At 35.9% G+C, this 20925-nt stretch overlaps 1 protein-coding gene across 3 annotated transcripts in view; it reads left to right on the top strand.

Moving 5' to 3' along the window:
• The window catches only part of ZNF385D (zinc finger protein 385D), a 415511-nt gene that overhangs the window by 161005 nt on the left and 233581 nt on the right, over nucleotides 1–20925 (top strand). The window contains exon 1 of one of the 3 annotated variants that reach the window (XM_061464927.1): nucleotides 8646–8875. The exons of the other annotated variants lie outside the window; for them this stretch is intronic. Within the exon in view, the coding sequence (XP_061320911.1) occupies nucleotides 8866–8875 (10 nt within the window). The 5' untranslated portion in view covers nucleotides 8646–8865. Of the gene's footprint in view, nucleotides 1–8645; nucleotides 8876–20925 lie in introns of those variants that run through there. 3 annotated transcript variants of the gene reach the window in all.

The following is a 20925-nucleotide window of genomic DNA, read 5'->3' as shown; positions in this document are numbered from 1 at the left end:
TGGGGATGTTTAAGTCCAATGTATGCAGTGAACCACAGGGAACAAATAATAGTTGTATTTACTGGGCTTTTGATATAATTAGTTTGCCATAGTCTTTGCCAAAACTCAGTCACTTACAGAAAGGTGTAATCCTACATTGTACAATACTTAATGATTTTTCTGAACTGTATGAGCTCTAATAAATGCTGCACTCTCTCTATATAAACTTAGATTTGGCTTATAAGCTTTTATGGAAAAGTCTATACCTACCCTGGACACAGGTACATAAAGCACCAAAGGAGAAGAAAAGTAAATCTTAGTATGGTAACTTAGAACCCAGGATGTACTTACATTTTCATAATTACACAGGCTTGTTTTACAGGGAATGTTATAAATTTTAATTGAAAATTGTAATAATATAACACTATTGGTGCTTTAATGATTTTTGTCTGTATTGTTATTCTTGACCATCAAGTCTTTCACAGTCTACCTGCTGGCCTAGAATTGAGTAATTAATATTCAGTCCACCAAATTAAACTATTTGCTAGATAGTTTCATGTTATTGGATGTGACATACTGCTTTGAAAGGGAGGCTCAGGGGCTAATGTTGTGTTTCTTTAAGGGGATTGTTTTTCCACACTGAAAGCTGATAAATCTCAGTTTACTTCCTAAGCTTAGGTCACAAATATTTGTTAAATATAAGCATGCACCATACACAGAGAAACAGATCTAAATCAATATTTAAAACAGTGTTGCAGTGAGGTAGAGATACTAATTGGCCTAAAAGTTAGGGAGTTCTTGTTAAAAGCAAAACTTACAATAATCAACAGAAGCTTGTAATTTTATTATTTACATATAATAGTGTCCACAGGGGTCTAGCACTGCATGGTGTGAAAAAGTGTTCACCTTTTTACAAAGACATTGCACATCAAAAAGGGGATACACAAGCTAAAGATGCTAAATCTGATGCCCTATAGGTCCTTTGGTCCAGGGCTTTTAATGTCTCCTGAGAAATTGAAGTAATGATCCATCAAGTGGGATCAGGGAGAATGCTGGTAGACAAGCTCTTTTGCAGTAAGTATCCTTGAAGAAATTAAAGTCCTGTGCCAAAAGCATTGCATCCTAGGATTGTTTAAATAAAAATAACACTGGTGCATTTAAGGCAGAGGTTGAAATTATGGTATAGTTAATAAATTCATTAAAGGTACAGTGAGCTTTTGTCCTTTTTTGTGCCTTTACAGTGACCTGAGTCTAAATCATCTCTCCAATAGAACTGCACCATATGAACCTACGTGCTTCTTGGAACTGTCTCCCCCCTAGGCCCCCAACCATTCACTATATTTTCTTGCCTGTTTGCTGCGTATTCTTTGAGACTATACATCAGTATGATTTCTGTCTCTAAAGATTCTAAGTCCTGGCCTTTATTGCTGTCCCTACATGTGTTCCTTATTGTCTTCTGATATAGTATTATAATCCTTTCATCTCCAGTTACAGATATTGATGCCCCTTCCTTCAACTGATGTACATTTTTCACTGTTTTCATAACGAAACTGCTTTCTTATTCTCCTTCCTGTTCACGTTCTTAATCTTTTTAGTTATTAGAGCTTTTAGATAATAAGGTATGCTTACACTCTATCTGCTTTTGGCTGTTACTTGCCTCTTCATTTGCATAAGTTCTACTCACCTTGGATGCCTCTGTCCATTTTAGACTTGCATCTGCATGTTATTACATGAAGTGTTTCAGCTTAAAGTGTCATCTCAGACTTACAACATTTATTGTGTCCTCCTCCGTCTCTCTTCTCAGTACCTTTTGGAGTTCTGAAAGAAGTTGGCTACCAAGGGGATGTCTAAATTGGACAGCATATTGGAGATAGGCAGGCTTGTTTATAAGAAGTTTGTTTTTTTTTCCTAAAAACAGTTGAACATTCAAACACTAGTAAGCCATCAAAATGAGCATTATCTGTGTCACTATGCTATCTGATTGCAGTTAGTTTGGTTCTTCCTACTCCCATGCTGTCATACTGGTCCCCCTCCATGTCTTGCTGATGCTATGTTTCAAATTATAGCATGTATTTTTCAGGATGGCGAGTGTCTTTATTTACAGACTTACTCCCAAGAGGCCCGCAGCTTTGATAAACACATTGGATGGTACAGCAATATAGGTAGCAATTGCAGTTAAAGTGAATGTCCTAAACTAGCTTTTTAGAAGAAAGAATATTGCACAGCCAAGTCTTTTGTACTTCTCCTTTCTGCCACATGACAGAGTCAGTCCTGCAAGGTTATGAGTGTTCTGTAACCTATTGGAATCCTTATTGCACCTTGCAGGACTCTTCACCACAACAGAGACAGGAGTCTTGTTTTTATCTTCCTCTTAAGGTAAACTTGCAAGGTCTGAAAATCATATTGTAACAGACTTGCTGTGTTGAAAGTGGAGTGATTTTTGCATAAGAGGGCTTGGAATCTTTGTAGCATTGATGAAGGAAGGTGGTGGGGGGGGAGAGGGTAGTCTTTACATTTAAAAAAAATCCTCGAGAATAAGTTTTAGATGGCATGTGTGCAGAAAAATATACAATATAGTGCAGAGTGGTAGATTACAGTGCATCTTGTTAAGGCTTCAGTACTTAACTTCTAGGAATAAGTTTGAATTAGAACTGAAAAGATAAAAATCTGAAGGTATTTTCATCAGATACCTGAAGGGTCATTTGTGATGTTCTGACTAAACCAGCAAATGCTTTTTCTGATATGAGTATCAGCAAAAGGAAGAATATGTTCCTGCTTAATAGTTTGACCGATTTCATCACGGAAAGTGACAAGAGCCAAGCCAGAAAAGGGAGGCACTCATTGTTATTTAAGCAGAAACAGTGAAGGCAATGTAGCATAGCTAAAAGAAAGTGAGCGCTTTAATTTACAATAAATTTGCAACACTGAGTTCATGTCATGTTTTTGCCAAATTGGCAGAGTATATTAAACTCTTTTTCTGAAGGACAAAATCCTCAATACTGTTGTTTCTTAAATGTTCTTTAGGATAGAATAGTTTTAAATCTAGTAAGGCTGCTTTGACACTCAGTTGCAGGATTTTCATTTTGTCTAACTAGGATTTGCATAATCATGGCAACATAAAAACATAGAAAATATAAAATTGCATCTTTTGAAATAAGCACATCTGGTGGAAGAGATAAAAATACAAGGTGGCTTAATGTTTCCATTAGCTTATCAAATGCTAGAATGCTGTTAGTGTTAATGACAAAATTCATAGTTTATATTTATCGTTCAAGTCCTAGAGAGTACCTACAATGAGATAAATTAGATAGACTGCCTTTAACCTTGTGGACCAGATGAGGTTATGAGACAGTGCAGATGACCGTAGATAATACAGTGGAAAGGACCTCTGATGTGATTCTGTGTATTGTCATTGCCAGAACAGGAGGTCACCTCCTGACTTGCTCCTCCTGCTTTAAAGGGGGAAAAAACTGATTTCAACCATTTACTAGGGAAAAGAAGAATTTCCTATATTTTATTTAGTTTTGTTTGCATTTGGCCAAAATATTATCCTTGTATTATGTGCTATCTTATATTCCGCTGTGTAAATCAGGAACTTGCTCACCTGCAGTGATTGAAAGGAACACTCTTTCGTGCACTTAGATGCAGAATTAAGGGTATCACCCACATTAAGTTGTCACGTACTGTGACAAGTATGTGAACTGGGGCATGCATTACGAAGAACTTCCTTTTGTTTATAAGCACCACAGAATGTAATGTTGTATGAGTATCAGAAGAGTCCACATAAAGCTAAATGACCAGTCTAAATGTTTTTTGCTATATGCACAGCATATACATTGCAGTGTGCCCAAGTGTGTAAAGGCTGAGTTGTATCTTGCAGAAGTTTTGCTAAAGTGGTATTTTAAGCATAAATAACCAGCACTGTAAGAGTTCCTTTTTTGAGCACCAATTCGTTAAAGAAACTTAAGACTTGACAAATTATAACTGCAGCTGGCGTATAGTGAAGCTGCTAAATACATTTCCTGTTTAAGAAAAAATATATAAAAATAACTTTTTTTTATTTTATTTTTAACCTCAGTAAGTACTTTGTTATTTTAGCAAGTTAAAAATATAAATACTTATATGATATGACTGCCAATTTAACTTGACTTTCAGACTCATCACTCTTCCATAATGAACAGTGTTATTATGGACAATCCCCATGACAAACAGAGCCATGTGAGAACTGGATGAAGAAGACAAATTCTGTTTCATAGATAAAATCAGAATGTAAAATTTTTGATATAAATTAGAATGAAATTAGAGTCCAAAGCAAATTCCACAGAAAATCAGTGAGCATTCCAACTCCTGTAGTCATGAGCTTTAGTAATGTTTCAGTTGGAGAAGATACCTGTGAACACAAATAAATTCAGAATCTTCTAGCATTTCTTTTTGTGGTACTACTCTGCACATAGGTCACAACAGCTCTTGCACACCTGTCAGTGTTCATGGCTTTGGGGAATGATAGTTTGTTCTTGGTTTTAGTTTTGAAAGCAGTATATCTCATAAAATTAAGAATATGATTTTCATTAGTTTTACCTTAAAAGTAGTATTGTTTATACCACTTTTTCACTTTGGTAGTAATTCCTGTGAAATAACACGGTTACCATGCATTTGGAAGTAGTTATTGCAGTACTCTAGGTTGCCATGACATTTCCTTATATACAGTGCTCCAAATGCTTATGGAATGATACGAAAATGCTGACTTTCACACATTTTCAAATGTTAATGTTGTGTTTGTCACTGTACATACTAGGAGCTAGGTGTAAAACTCCCAGGAGGTCTGGAGTTGTTAATCTTGATGTCTTATGAGCTTTTTCTCTGTGGACATAAACATGGGTATTAATATTCAGGGTTTCCCATGTATTCCACCATTATCTCAACCTGTCTGATAATTTAAATGCATATTTACGATACGCGAAACTAAGCACACTGTATAAATATCTGATGTTATTTATGCTTCAGTAAACTGTTTTCACTCCAGATAATTTGAGATTTTTGTGAAATATACCAAAATAGCCTAATAACATTGCTTAATCCCAAAATAACATTGCTTTCAAATTCCAGTTTAATCCATGTTCATGACCTGTATCCATGTTCATGACACTAACTGGCAGCAGCAGACTCAAACAGCGTTAGAGATATTTTCTTTTCTATTAGATAGAAATAACAAGTAAATTGGTACCACACAGTCTTACATATTCTACTAAACAAATATAGTAAGTCAACATAGTTTGACAGCTGCTTTGGGCCAGTTGGGTAGCTGATTTGCAGAAAGGAAAGGAAGTGAAAGGAAAGATACAATCCCATTGCTATTAAAGTCAATGGCAAAGCCTACATGCATTTTGGACTTGAAAGATATTTAAAAGGATGTTTCTATATGGACAGACATTTTAGAATGGAATTTTCTTATTCATTAGGCATGATCTGTTTGAAGGTTAAGGAGTCTATTTTCTTTTGGTAACAGGCAGTGATTAAATTAATTTCTTGTTGTTGCTGATAAGAGAATCAGCATTAGGAGGGGTTAAGCTGTGTTCTGTTCTTTCATGTGCATTAATGGCTATTGGGCAGGCATCATGGTTGTTATTCTTGGTAACTGAAAGCCTGATTTTCTCCATAGATTCTTTTAATATTTGAACATGGAATCTCTCTTTTTATATTTTTCTTTTTCCTGTTTATTTTCCCATTTTTCTTCTTCTAGAGCTTTTACATTTCTGAGCAGTAAGGAAGTTTGTATGATACCATAGATAGCAAATTTAAAATTCTGAGCAACAGGTCCAATCAGAACCTTAGGATTATGTCTGTGAAATTTGCATAGTGGAGGAAAATTACATATTCACAGAATAGTTACTGAAAAATACCCCACAGTGATTATGCATATCCTTGCTCTTTGATTGGCTAATGATAGGTTTCAGGCAATCACAGTAAAGGAAATAGCACATTATGCGGGTATTTCAAAATTAGCTTGTGCAAATCAGACATCTATAGTCAATCAGAATGCAAGGAAGCAGATAAATTTTGAGGAAAGAGCAGAATTATTTCAGTAGAGTAACAACCCTTGTGGGCAGAAGTGATTGATTTGTCTTTTCTGAAACTTTAAAAAAAAATCATATTTCAAGAATAAGAAAGCACGGAGAATATCAGTGTAAATGTTAGGCCAAACTGTACATTAGAGTTTGGGGATTTAGGAAAAAGATATGCCATCTTTGCCAACTACTGCATCTACATGGCCATTATAACAGAAGTACAGGTTTTAATTTTGCTATTAAAGTGTAAGGCATACTTTTAGAGGCTTTGAGATTAAATTTTATGGTTGGACCTTCTCATGATGAAGAAACCATTTCCTGTTGATCTGTTTATTTTTCCTGAAATACCCTTTTATTTTTTCTGAAATTGTAACTGTCCATTCTAGCTGAGCAGCTAGGCAATACGGCAATATACTTGTATTTTAAAGGTTAATTTGATATTGCTACTTTCATTCAATGGCCTTCTGTAGATAAGACGAAGGAAATTGTGTGCTGTAACAGTTGCTCTAGAATAGTTTCAGATTGTTCATCATGAGGAGAAACATAGAAAGTAACTCAAAGGGCAAGTTGTGTTATTGTAGTGCCATGGAAATATGGTTGCAGATAACTTGCTTTGGAGAGCTTAAGTGGCTTGGATAGCTTGGAGTAAATTGCTGAAGTGCAAAGGTGCTGGAATCTGCTCCCTAACACGTTCCACTGTAGTATACAGAATAGTTCAACTTCCTTTTCAGTGAGCTTTGCCACTCATGCCCTGCTATGAAGACATTAGACAATGACTGAAACTTAATTACTCTTTGAGTGGCACTCAGATGGCTGTGATTTATGATGGAAGGTTTTCCTATTTGTAGTCCATCAGTTGTTATCATAGAAATATTCTTGCACTGGCCTTGTATTGACCAATATTTGGGTAAGAATTATTGTTATCTCTTGTCAGAGAATTCCTGTGGGCCAGAAAAAGTCCCCCTTTTCACCTTGGCTATAAAAACTAGGTATTGTCACTGCCCTTGCATGTTGAGGAAACCCATTCCTCTCTATTTCTGAGTTTTATTATATGTAAGATAAGTAATTCACTAAAAATGAAAAATTCAGGAATGACATCAACATTCTGCAAGATCATAGTTATAGTAAAGAACCGTGCAGAGAATTCAGTTTAAAGTTAGAAAAATATCCTTCATAACCAAATTTTTGCTCCTGCTCCTTCTCTAAATATTCCTAAAACCATGGTAAGACAGTGTGGCAAGTAAAGGCACAGGCCTGTTCTGTAGCTATGAACAGAAATGGAAATTGTGAATAGTGCCATGAATATTTGAACAGACAAATTCAATTAGTATCAACAGAAAAGAATGTCAGTGTTACGGGAATAGCTGAAAGTCATACACAGCAGGAGAAGCAAACACGATTAGAGGAATGAGTGTCTAGAGTAACACTAGGGGACTTTTTTGGTGTATTTTATGGTAAGATGTGGAGAAAAAATGGACTATTCTTGTCAAGATTATCTTTGGTTCATATCCCATTATGTTAGCCACATTTCTGTATGCTCTGCTTATTCTGCCAGTACAAAATTTTTTTGGACTCAAAAGGTTAGAAATCTTCATTGGTAGTGGATGGGTTCAGAAATTGGAATGCAATCCAAATATAAGTACCTTTGAAAAGAAAAAAATGAAATTTAGTTCCTAGAGTAGGATTTATTATTAACAAGCTGGAACTTGTTAATAATATGTAAGCTGTACGTGAATTAATTCATTTTTATAGTGAAGTTATTCATACTCTGACTACACAGAGCCTTTATTTCAATGATTAGTAAGTGAAGTCTTGTCATTCATAAAGGAAGTCCTCATGCATTGCAACTAATGTTTAACCTTTTTTAAAGAGTTATTGCATAGTTCAGGAGAAGATCAAATGCTGAATATTTCTGTGCAGTAAAATGCCAAAGACAAATGCAAGTTCCACTTTTTTGTTTTTCATCAGCTATCTACAGTGAATATAAGGTTATTGAAAAAAATAATGAAAGTAATACAGATTTACCTTGTTATTCCTGTTTATCTCCTAAAGTAGCCATTAAAATCAAATGTTGCCTAGCTATTGTCATGTTCTCCCCCTGCTGTTTGTGATAGCTTTAGAAGAAAATCCTCTGTATTTTATCATTTAAAGCTCCTTTATATGTAAGTTTACCTACAACAAAGGCAGGAGAGTAATTTTAATTGAATGTGCAATATTAGATGCTACTTGCAGCTCATAATAAAGCCTGAGAAAGAAGCCCACTGTTTACTGTGTAGTATTCTAGATGCTAAATGTGTGTTTGAATGTGGAAGGGAAAAGCAGAGAGCTCTTCTGTTCTTCAGTGACACTAAACCCAGGGGCTCCAGTTCGCTGCATCCAACCGCCTCGTAGAAAGCAATGTGAAAAGCTGCAGATTAACTGTATTTAGAGGCACTGGTTTGATGTAACATCAGCTTGCTTGAATTAATGTCCTGTGACAAGCCCTCCTTTGCAAAACCTTCAGAAGCAAACTGTTTCTTTGTCTACAGTTTAAAGCTTGCCTGCAGCCTCTGGTAGATTCTGCATTGTTTCTTGCATACCGTTTTTTGGACAAAGTCGAATCATCATCTCTGAAGGACTACCCAAAGGGTATACACCAAATTGCTAGTGGTTTATTCAGCTTTGACACTTCCCAGTGTGATCCTTACTGCCTTTTGTAAACAAGCAGGCAAGGGAAAGGCTCCAGAGACTTTCTTCTATTCATTTCTGTAATAGTTTTCTTGCCACGGGAGGCTTAAGAAGATTTGTACTGCCTGCTTTCTTTTCATTAGCAGTGAGTGCAATGCTGTTGGGTAAGTTAATGTGTGAGACTATAAAAACACAGGAATTTGAAAAAAAAAAGTGTATTTTCTCATTGATCTATTTTTAATGTTATTTTTCTTGATTTATTCTGTATGGAGTGCAAAGAAAAATAAAATAACATGTAACAGTTGAAGTACATTCAGTTGTTCTCAGCCAGACAGAGAATTAAAATGTAACTGTAGTCTGTTTCTTGAATGCAGTGCTATGCTTCACTGGGTTTTGGCAGCAGCATGTTAAAATTCTTGTTATTAGACTGACAAACCAGACTGAATTTTCAACACCATCATACTTCGTCATGAAATGTAATAATATTTAATGATTTCTTTGTATTCCTGTATGCAACAAAATGCCTCAATCTTTGAGCCTTACTTTGACTTCTGTATTGCACTAACCTTTTATACTTAAATTACCTTTATTTACCTTTAAATTATTTCCTCTGTATTTCATTCTGAATGTTTACTTTAATGAAAACTGAGCACATGTGTTGAGAAAACCCCAAAGTTTGGCAAATGCATTTATACTTTCCATACAATAGCTGTTTTCATCAGATTAAAATTTGACTCTGTGTAGAGCACTTCAGCAGTCAGTTTTGTGTGTTGTGACAGTTAATGTGTAAATCTACATCTGTATGTGTACACATAATAGCATTTAAAAAATACTACTATACCATCATTACTGTTATAATTTTCCCAAAATCTCTGGGCTCATAAAATTTGATGCAAACAATGCAGAATAGGTAATGAATATAAATTAGCCTTAAGAGAATAGTCCATTTAGAGGGGGATTAATACAGTTTAAAATTTCTATCTTATGGACTGGTGGATGATAACTCATGCAGGACAGTAATGTGTTAAGAAGAATGAAACTGATGATAAATGCTCATAGTCCTTAAAAGATTACTGGGTGATACATCTCTGAACTGTTTAATCATGCTGCTTTTCCTTTGTCTCCCAACACACACTTAAATTTCTCTTCTGGGATATAAGGAATACAGTAATGACTTAGGAAAAATGCTGGTAACTCAGCTGAAACAATTCTTTTTTAAGAGGGTAAGCACAACTCTCCTCTGCCTGGGAGACCAGATGTTCAAGATTTATAAAGCAATTTTTTAGTGAAATATGTGGGTTTTTTTAAATGCCAAGTTTTATTGTTTTTTTTCCCAGACAGTTACTAGTATATTCCTAGATGTTTTGAAGTATTCAAGCAGAGGTAACTGTTGATAGATGTAACTCAGCACTATTTCATATTTATAGAAATCACATTGCCTCGAGCCATACTTGTCAGCAGCTTGGCTCTTTTGGTTCCCAGTTGCCTGAGAAATGTAGCTTGAAGCATTGTCAGTATGTGATATCATTAATCAAGAAACCAGTTATAATTTGTTTTATTTCTATTTGCATACCCATGACTATAAATTACCAGTCACAGTTACTCAGCCCTCAGAACACTATAGTCACTGCTTGATGGTTTACTTGTGTTCTATTTGTGTAGTTTTACTAGGAGACGTGACTCACTAGAAGCTGGCATAGGTCATAGCCTAAAAATGGCCATTACTCATTAGAAGTTGTGTAGAGAAGTAAAGCTCCTTAGTAAAAGTTGTATAGGGGAGTAAATGCTTCTTAGACATGCATTTGGCTCTCTGATGGAATTATAATTTTGTAAGATTCAGTTCTTTTTTGTCCAGAAAGTGTGACTTTTCCCTTACTGGTATTTTATTTTTGCTAGCTACAATAGCTCAGTAATGATTTGGAGAAGAGAGCTTGTGAAATCTGGAAGTCTGCTTGGTTGTGGTGCAGGGGCAGTTTCAGGTTGCTGACCAAGTTTTATCACATAACTCCAAAATCTTGTTCCCTGGCATAATAATTTCTGGATAGCATGTATAAGCAAACATACATACAAGCAGCACATGAACAGATTTTATTGAATTTAACATGATTAATCTTTTGCCATCCTTATGAAATGTGCATTAGGGCTGTTGCAGCTATTGACTCTATTTTTCTTTTCCCACTTCCTTGTACTGTGTGCATTGATCTATCTTTATTAAAAGTTTTATCTCATGGTAGCCATGGGATAAAATTATTGCATCGCTGAAGTCAGTATCAACATTTAGCACCTGAATACAGTCAGTTTATCACCATACTGTATTTATACAGTACTCAGACTGCAGTGTGGAAGGCAGAGGATGGAGAATTGCTACAGTGATCCAAGCTTGAAGTTTTGTATCTGTATGCTGCAGAAGTGGGTAGTGCCATAGAGGTGCTTATAGCCAAAAAGAAGTCAGCACACCTTCCTCTACCTTTCAAATATTTTGTAAAGCATTTAACTTAAAAAATGCAATGTAGTACCTTAAGAATGCCATTTGTAAACTAAGAAAGGTGATAGGTGCATTTCTGCTGCTGCAAGCAATTGTGTGAGCTTTTTTTTCGTTTTAAAGGTCCTTGCTATGTACAGATTTTTTTTATGAGACATTTTCTTATTATAGGAAAAAAAAAATCCACCATGATTGCATAGACTTTCAGCAGAATATAACTTGTAATAATTTTTTTTAGAGACTCTTTTTAACAGTCTCTAAGGACTTTGATCAGTGTTCTTTATGCGCTCAAACTCCCATTGAATTCAATAGGAATTTTCATGATTAAAAACACCCAGAAAAGAATGTTGAATACAGTTCATTTATTCAAATGCAAGCAAATCTTTCGGGCTATATTTTCATAACAATCTGGTTATTACATGCAGGAGAAGCCTAAGCTCTCATGCATTATTTGGGTGCCAAAAAGATGGGATCTACTCTTTTAGAGCTATTTGTTATTTTGACAGTGTGGCTCCAAGCTACATTGTGATAGGTAAACCCTTAATATTACATAACAGATAATGAAATATTGTTGCTTCACTGCCTCTCTTCACATGATTAAAAGAGATTAACTTTGTTTAACATCACTTCATATTAATTCCTTATGGTATACCTGCTACTGAATTCTGATGTTGATTTTTGAAATATGCATAGTGGATTTTTCTTCTCATTATGACACAGTCCTCATTATAGCACATTGAACTTAAAGCTAGTCATCTTGTCATATGGTATGACACCTTTTAAGGGAAAGAATGATCAGGAAATTGGAAAGTAGCTTGGGATAGAGTTTCTAATGTTCCTTGTGTTAATTAGGTGACTCCCAAGGGGACAGGGGGTCCAGAGGGCACAGTTAGAGGACTGCACAAACTCCCAGAAAGGGAATGAGGAAACCTTAATGTACCACCATGTGCCTTGAGAGAGAAGACTGAACAGTTCTGAAAAACGATAGAGGTATGGGAGATTGAAGGAGACTTTGTGACACGGAAAGCTTGCTTGAATCCTGTCAGACATTGAAGATGGCTTGTGGAGTCCATTAATGAAGAGGAAAATCACGTAAGATTATAGTCCAAAGGAGGAGATGATGTATGAAAAAGGCTTTCCAGAGATGTGAAAGGGGTCTCCCAGAGGGAAGAGCTGGCTCAAAAGGAGCTGGAGTAGAGGTAGGAATCCAAATGTATTATAGGAGAAAGAGTTTGAGTACACTTTATTAAACCCCAAGAAGATGTTTTGGACTGTGATTTGAAAATTCCTTGGTAAGTTATAGCATCAGCTGAAGGTCCAGAAGGCCTCTGCAGAACCATCTATGCCATTAGGGAGCACTACAGGGTAGAAGGATGCAGATGGATTCCAGTTCTTTCTCCTCTCCAGGCTAATGAGAATCAAGCCATCTTCAGTCTGAAAGTGATGTGCGTATGTTAGTGTGTGCTGTCACCAGCTAACTTTTGTGTGTCATGCCGTGGCAAATGGGAATCACAGGTTCTGGACTGGACCACATGAGCTTGCTCCGATTTCAAACTTCTATCAAGAACTGTCTACTGTCTGCTGGTTACTCATGTAAGAGCTGCCTATTTTGACTTACATAATTCAATTAGGAAATTGTAAGGAAGAGATGATAAATGATGATCAGATGATTGCTCTATTAATAAGGAAGCAATGTAGGCTTCTGGAAGGTATGTAAATAGGATGAGGAGGAGGAATGCAAGTTAAGGGTACAATTTTTTTGCATTGTTCAAAACCATATAATTTGCTAGATTATGAAAACTTGAAAAACAAAGTTTTTAATGAATGTGACAGGATTTGTTCGTTATTGCCTTTGGAGTTGTCAAATGTGTGAATGGAATTTGCTGTATAAAGAGAAGTTTCATCAAGGAATTTTCTGTGCCATATGAGAGAGATGTAGTGGAAACTCTGTAACTAAAGGCATTATATTTGTGATGCTTGTTAAGTTGTATATTATTGTATTGAAGAGAAGGAGTTTTTTTAGTTATATTAGTTTGCTTTGGGCATTTTGCCTGTTGCAATGAGAAGAGAATGCTGGGAAAAGTAAAGTTATTCCAGTATATTTATTGGGATGCTAACTTCATCTTTAAGAGTAGGATAGTACAACTCCATTTTATGTAACTTAAGCTGTTCCAAATAATGGAATAACTAGCTCTTCATCTGCACTGAGGCTTCTGTTTCAGAGCTCTACCTGATCTACATTGTCTGTTTAAGACAAAGGATATTTATTGCTTTTATGAACAGGCCTAAGGTTTCCAGGATTTATTTTGAAGTCCAGCTGAAGACTATTCTCTCTCTCTCTCTATCTGCCTATCTTTTTCTGTTTCTCTACCCTTATTTCCTGATGCTTTCTCAAATATTTATTCTCCAAACAGTTTTTCCTGGCTTCTTTTCCTTCCTCTAGAGCTGCATGTAAGAATGGTTGTTAACACGTTCTCCTCATGCCTTGCCATGTGCTGTGGACAGCATAAGTAACTTACACAGTTTTTAGACTTAACATATGAGATCAGGCTCTTATATGTGCTCTACCACATGACAGAAATAGTGCAAGTAAAAATGGGAATGAAAAGGATAACTATGTGGTTTAAAAAGAGGAAATGCTAATCAGCATCAAAATCAAAGCTGAAATGGATCTCTTTCGTGAACCTGAGTACTTTACATGAGATTTAAAGATCATATATGTGTGTGTATATGTATCTCACATAACATATATATGTATAAAATATATATACAGTGTGTGGTTTAGATACATATTAAACAAAAACAGTTCCTGGCTGAGAGTAACTATGCTCACATGAGTAAAGTTCCATAGAGAACTTTTCTTTGTAGAAAACCAATACAGTTAGGTCTGACAGATCTTGATAGCTGGTTTCATGGGAACTGTTGAGAACTTTAATTCAAAGCAATATTAAGTGGAGATGCATTACAGCCCTAGCTGCATTCCCAGATCAACAGACACTTCTCTCACAGGCCTACTTGAAAGATTTTTAGCAAGGTGTTTATCTGTGATAAGTCTTTATTGCTCCTGATATGGAAGGTCCTTGGTGACCAGCCAGGGAATCTTTATCTATGTCATTTGTCCTATTCAAGCGTCTTTCACAACTGCTATGTTGAACTCAGCAGATTTATATTGTTCAGGCTTGATAAGTGCTTCATTGATCAGTTTTCTTTCCGTGAAGAGAGAATGCAGTAGAATAATATAATCTATGTTACTTTGACTTATGCTGACTGAGAGCAGTGCAACACAATGCACCTATTTTTTGTGAAATTTCCACAGGCTAGTGCTGAACAGGTACACTTTATGGTCCATTTGGCATGCTCTGTTCATACTAGAACTGATACCCTTTTTATCAAAGTCCATCTTTCATTTCATTATGTAGCATTTTATTTTATGATGGTTTTTGTCAAGCAGAGAACTGGAATGGTATCCATTAACACAAAAGTCATTTTAGTCTCCCTGTGATTAGACTGACTTGGTTCAGTACCTCTTGGATGAAACAGCTATATACATCTTTAACCTCTGTAGAAGTACCCTTTAAATCAATCAGAATAAATGAAAAAGGATTAATGTGTTGTAATCACTTGAGAATGCTTCTGTTCATGAGGTTGGCAAGCGTTTGTGAGGTTGGCAAGTGTTTGTGACCAGTCAAGTAGTTAACAAGCATCCGTGGCAATTCACATCTTTAATATACATTTACTTGGTTTTAGCTAGTCTCTCTTCATTGACTTTCAGCACAAAAAGAGTAACTGTTTCAAGGGGGCAAGGGGATTTTTCGTATCTGCCACCTTAGGCACCTATCTTCCCATACAGCATAATAGGTATTTAATAGTTGGATCTGGATTCCAGGTCAATGTCAAGTTTACTTACTGTCTTTAAACAGTGACCTGCAGTAGGAAAGAATCACCTGGTTTCTATCAAACTATTTTACTGTCCAAGATCCTTGGGGCTACAGAAGATAAGGCTGATACACTGGGGGGACGGCTGTTACATTCTCACAGTTCTGAGGTAGATAGAGCTCAAAAATACGTTGTAGCTGTAACAGAGGAGGACAGAAAAGTTTCCTTGCATGTTCCGATTTTTCTTCTAGGGTTTGCTTTGAAGAATAAAACAGTCTGGTGAAAAAAACATCTGAGAACTTTCTTGGCTGAGAGAAGGATGACCTTTTATATGAGCAAGTATTCCCACTGGGGCTGGGAATGGCAGCTGGAGAATCTGCTCCAAAGAAAACTAAGACAAGCAGCTGTTTTGCCCTCAGTACAGATTTCTGGCAGTGTTGCCACTCTTGAAGGAATCTGTTTTTATTAGCTGCTAGGTATATTAATTAGCATTTACTTACTCTTTAATCAAGCCATTTTCTTTTTGATACAGCAGAAGTACTTTTACTAAATAGACATCTTGTTGTTATAGTCTCCTAGCAACAGAAACTTTTCTTAGGCTGACATTTGCTGTCTCAAGAGTTCTGTAGTTCTGTGTCCAAATTACTTTGAATAGCCTTAATTTTCCACAGAGTTCCTAAAATTTAATCAATCTTATCTTTTGTTAGTTTGATTTTCTAACAAAGGCATCTGATTAAGTTATTTCCTGAGCCTTGGTTACAGTATCATCCCAAATGTGAGTATTTTAGATCATACCACAAAAGAAAAAAGTTCTCAACCCGTTCTGCCTGCATCTTGAATGGGTTATATTACTAAGATATATTCATAGAATCATGGAATGGTTTGGGTCGGAAGGGACCTGAAAGATCATGTAGTTCAAATCCCTCTGCCATGGGCAGGGTATCCGCAGCTTCTCTGGGCAGCCTGTTCCAGTGCCTTATTGTTTCCCAGGCATCCTCAGAATCAGTGATCTTGAACAGAACTTCTGCAGTTACTCTTTTAACTGACACAGAGCCTCTGCAGTTATTGTTTGTCATATGGGTGCTCTGCTTCACATCTAAATAGATAAATTCAGAGGGAAAATTTAGGAGCAAAAAAGTCACAAAGTCTTTGTTTATGCAAAAGAAGTGCATATCAGTGGAGAATGGCAGCAATTATTCATTCAGGTCCTAGATGGGGAGGACCTCTGGATGTATCGCATCAAGCAGTCCACTGAATACTCTGCAGGCTTATTGTCACCTTTTTTGCTCTGAGACTGGCTCCCATGTATCTGCCTGGAATTACAATGAGACCCGAAAGTGCTGGCATCAACAATTATGTGTATGCAGCAAGTACACATAGTGTATACAATAGAGTTGTCCTACACCCTAATGTCCTAGTCATGTGTCCTGTGGTTATGTCCAGGACTGACTGTCTTGTGGTAGCCAGGTTGCAGGATCAGGTTTTCAAAGATACCTAATATTTGGAAATTCTGGACAAATGTGTGTTTTCAAAGTATTCTAGGATCACTGTTTCAGGAAGAGAAGAGCTTGAATTTGGAAAAATCAGGTGCATGCTGAATTTGGACACAGCATCCTTATGTTGATCTCTGAGTTACCTCGATTCATTGTGATCGATACAGCCATTGAATGGCTGAACTGGTACTTACCTTGCTTATTTATGTCTGGCCACTAATGATCTTTATGCAGCCATACACCTTCAATTGGTTCTACAAGATTTCTGTTGTTCTTACCTGTGGAACTGCCTGTGGGTTACCAGGGAGCATGTACTCCCAAAGAGCAGATCCCTTAGTTCCTGTCTGTCACTTTATACACACGTAAATAAGAATTTAATATAGTACTGGAGACGGAGGAGTTGTACATCTGCAAATAGGACTTACCTTTTGTTTACCATGGCATAGAGAGGAGTTTTTTTTTTACCTGTTCCTTGTTAAATTTCTAGCTTCTCAATGAAAAACAAATTATTTGATTCTTGGCTCTTGACAGTTTTATCAGGAAGCAGTTGTTGGCAGTAAATTACGTATTTCCTCCTCATGCATTTGTACAAATGTTTTTTTTTAGGAAAGTGTGTGAATATAATGTGTGGATTCATATGAAATTATTGTGTGTTGGTGTTGTGTTTTTTTTTTATAGACATTCTACCTGCTTGATCTCTGGTTTGATTTTTTTATCCAGGTGCCATATGGTCTACTGCTTCCATGGGATTCTGATACCACTTTGGCACTTGGGAGCTCCTAGTCCTGGTTATAACCCATGCAGCTCACTTTATTGCATTTTAAGACAACCTGCACTCACAGTAACAGTCTGTTTCTTAGTTATGTATGTTGCATAAACACCAGGTTTTTATGTATGAAAATGCAATATGTTCTGTATGTAATATGGTTGTAATAATACTCTGTGGCTTTCTGAATCAAAACGTTTTGAAGTAAATGGGAAGCCAGCTATCTGTACAGATGGGAACTTGAGAGCAAGCTGGTTTCAGGATACATGACAGTTACTAGCTTGGGGAAACTCCTCACAAATAAAATATCACTATTTTCTGAATAAAACATTTAAAAATTGAAAATCCCTTTTTGTAGCTATAATAAGGATACCCAAACCTGGAAGAGCTGTGATATTTTTCTTTGAATGTGAATCGCAAATTCCTATGTCACTTTTTGAGTTGATCTGCTTATGTGACCCTTTATATTATAAAGATCATGCCTTTCAGCTTGTAGACATTATCCTATTACACTGTTCAGGAAAAAAAGGTAATAAACTGTAAAGCTTAAAAATACCAAGAAGCAGTCACAATTAGAGTTATGGAAGCTTATGGATATGAAAGCTTATCCCCCCAAGAAAGAGGTAGTGTTGGCTTTTTTTTTTTTTTGTATGATTTTTTTCCCCTTCAAAATCCATTTCTTGTCTTGACTAGAAGGGCTCTGTTCAGAATTCCCGTGAAGAAAGCCATGACATAAAATCTTCAGTTTCCCTGGAACATGGCATGAAGTGTGGGCATTTCCCTTCATCTGTATCAACTTTGCATGTTGAGTCAACCACTTTTTCTTTTCCTCTACTTTAAAACTATCATTGTAATTCATAATGAAGATCATATTGGTAGAACTGTGATATTATTGAGTTTGTAAATTTCTTGTACCTCTGAATTTCACATCTTTAAAAAACATTAATTCACATAAAACTTCATGTCAGCTTTATGAAACTGATCAACATTTTGTGCAAGAAAAACATGTTTCTAATTTAAAGGAGGTTTGTTTGAAAATACAGTTTCTCAAGATAAACTTCTTTACTGTGTTTTGTAAAATAGGATTCTATTGCTGTCTTAGCACTCCCAGTACTTATATCTATAGAAACATGTTTCATGAGAATATTATGAAAGAAGGCCGGTTTATGTAGTAGAAGATAATCTGCCTGTCTTTTCTTGGAAAAAAGTGGCTTGTGCTTCCATATTTTTATTTCATTTTTAAAAAGTGTGGTTAATATTCCTATTTTTATTACCTGTAGGTATATACTTTGGCAGTGAAATAGAAGTGTTCCTTTTACTCTTGTGATTACATTAAAAACTTAAATAGCATTTCAAATTTGAAAGCATATGATTTGCTTTAATTTGGTGCCCTGAATTTTGTATTCTGCTGGTTAAGCAACAGACCTACAATTATCTGACAGAGGCTGCCTTCTTGACATTTTCCAGCTTATTTTTCATCTTCAAGTAGCGCTGCGTATTTTGCATAAGCTTTAGATAATCATGTAAACTAGTTGCATCACTGAAGTATTTTTATTTCAAATTCAAATACATTGAGGGTTGCATACATGAGCTTAAAATAGTTTTTGCAGATCTTCTAATCTAATGTCTATCTGATTTAAATTGTTCTGAATCTCTTTCCCTCACCTTCCCTGTCAAGGCAAAATCCATTTAAATTTAAAGGTACAAAAATATATGAGCCAGTTGTAATACATCTGTAGGAATTTAAATGTTATAGTGTATGATATTTAATCCATATGTTTTTTCCTTTCCTTTACCATATATACTGTATCCTCACTCCCAAGTTACATTAATTGTTAGGTGCAAATATTGTGAACAGTTCTTCTAGGGCAAAGCAGTGGGACTCTTCCAAATAGTTAATTATTTGTACAAGTTTTGAAAGGTTTGGTATCCTGGGTGGTTAGAGTTTCTGGTACAGTTTTTGCTGAAAACACCAGGTATACTCTAAAATTACTTACTCCTTCTGAAGGGTTAATGTTAGCCATTAGCGAATAAGCTGTATTTTTTTAAGATCCTGGTGAGTAGCAGAACTGCTCTCAGTTTTCTTATAGGATCAAAATACAGATCTACTGAACTGTCAGGTATAAAAAATGTTAGCTCTATGTCATACTTAATTCAGCTCAGGCCAAAGCACTGACATAAAATATAGTGCTCTAGGTTGTGCATGCAGAGAACATTTTACAGATGCGTATTTGTCTCTTTCCTTCAGCTGTCAGCCCAGATACATCATCATATATCATTATCACTTCCAGCAATGAGACTGGAACATCTTCAGCAGTAGTATGCTTACTGTGCACATATAAATATAATTCGTGGTAGTTACTTCCCTATGGAATATTCCAAAGGCAGAGCCACCTCATTTTAGGATTAAAATACCTTACTACCTTCTTGTATCATAAATAAGCCAAATTTGTATTGGTGCTTAACTTGTTCAACCCATGTACTCTCCTTGTTGTGAGAGTGCAAAGGTTTCCTCATACTGCACTGAGAGCTAAAGGTAAAGAAGAGGTAAAGGTATCCTTTGGACATACATACCTTTTAGAAAAAGCTGTGCTAAATTAGCATCAGGGGAAACATGTACCCAGGGAATTCAGATTCTCAGATGAGGTCAATTTCATATCTTGCAAGGTGAAGAAAAGAAAACCAAAACAAAAAAATCCCAAAGTTTTCAAAACTGTACACTTCTTAATTTTCTGAAAGACTACAAGGCACTGAAAGCTACCTGTGGGTTACAAAGGACACCTAGCTGCTTTACCTCTACAGAAGTTGCCTTTCAGTTTGTCAGGCATCTAACTTAGCTCCTTTTGTTAATTCTACGGTGTTTATCAGCATTTTGGAGCACCTATTAAAATTAAAATGCAATTTTAAAATTTTGCTTTCAATCTCCTAGTATGAAACTCCTGTATGACCTGCTAATGTGTCTGAAAATCTGGTTCCTGTTTCAGTCATTGAACTGCTGGGAAAATTGTATTCCATTTGGTACAGGCTCTAAGCATACTCCAGCATACTCAAGTGTAATGTTCTCTCCACTTGAACTGTCCTTGAGCATATGGAAGTTTGAATGTCTTTTATGATTTCAAAATGATCTGTGCTAGTTGTTGGTACTACAGGAGAATGTTTTTTGTAGAGCAGGTAAAGCTGTCACAAGAGGTGTGAACGATTTAGTATTCATCTTTTAATTGTTCCTAGTTATTGCTAGCTTACAGGGGTTGTTTGATTTGGTTTAGAGATAAATCCAGTTGTCCAATGGATGTCCAAATAAAACCAAGAAATTAATTTCCTATGAAATACTGAGCAGTAGTTAAATAACAAAGACTTTGTAATGGTAATAGTAATTGCCACTGGTAACAAAAGTATATGTGAAAATTTAATCGTACAAAATGCATGTATGTTAACTGTAGCCATTCAAATAGTGGCAAACAGCTTTTTCTGTGACTGAATAAAACTTGACAATCTGTAAACATTATAGAAACCAGAAAGGAAAAAACGTTCTAGATAAAGATATGCTTATTTTCCATAAAATCTTTTATTATCCATATGAAAGTTCCTAAGGAGTAC

Source organism: Pezoporus flaviventris, unplaced genomic scaffold (assembly GCF_033815535.1).
Source record: "Pezoporus flaviventris isolate CSIRO_AGI_PZ_B2104156 unplaced genomic scaffold, CSIRO_AGI_Pfla_v1 ptg000037l, whole genome shotgun sequence".
NCBI lineage: Eukaryota > Metazoa > Chordata > Aves > Psittaciformes > Psittacidae > Pezoporus > Pezoporus flaviventris.
Note: the sequence above shows the minus strand (reverse complement) of the source record. Positions and strands in the feature narration are given on the sequence as shown.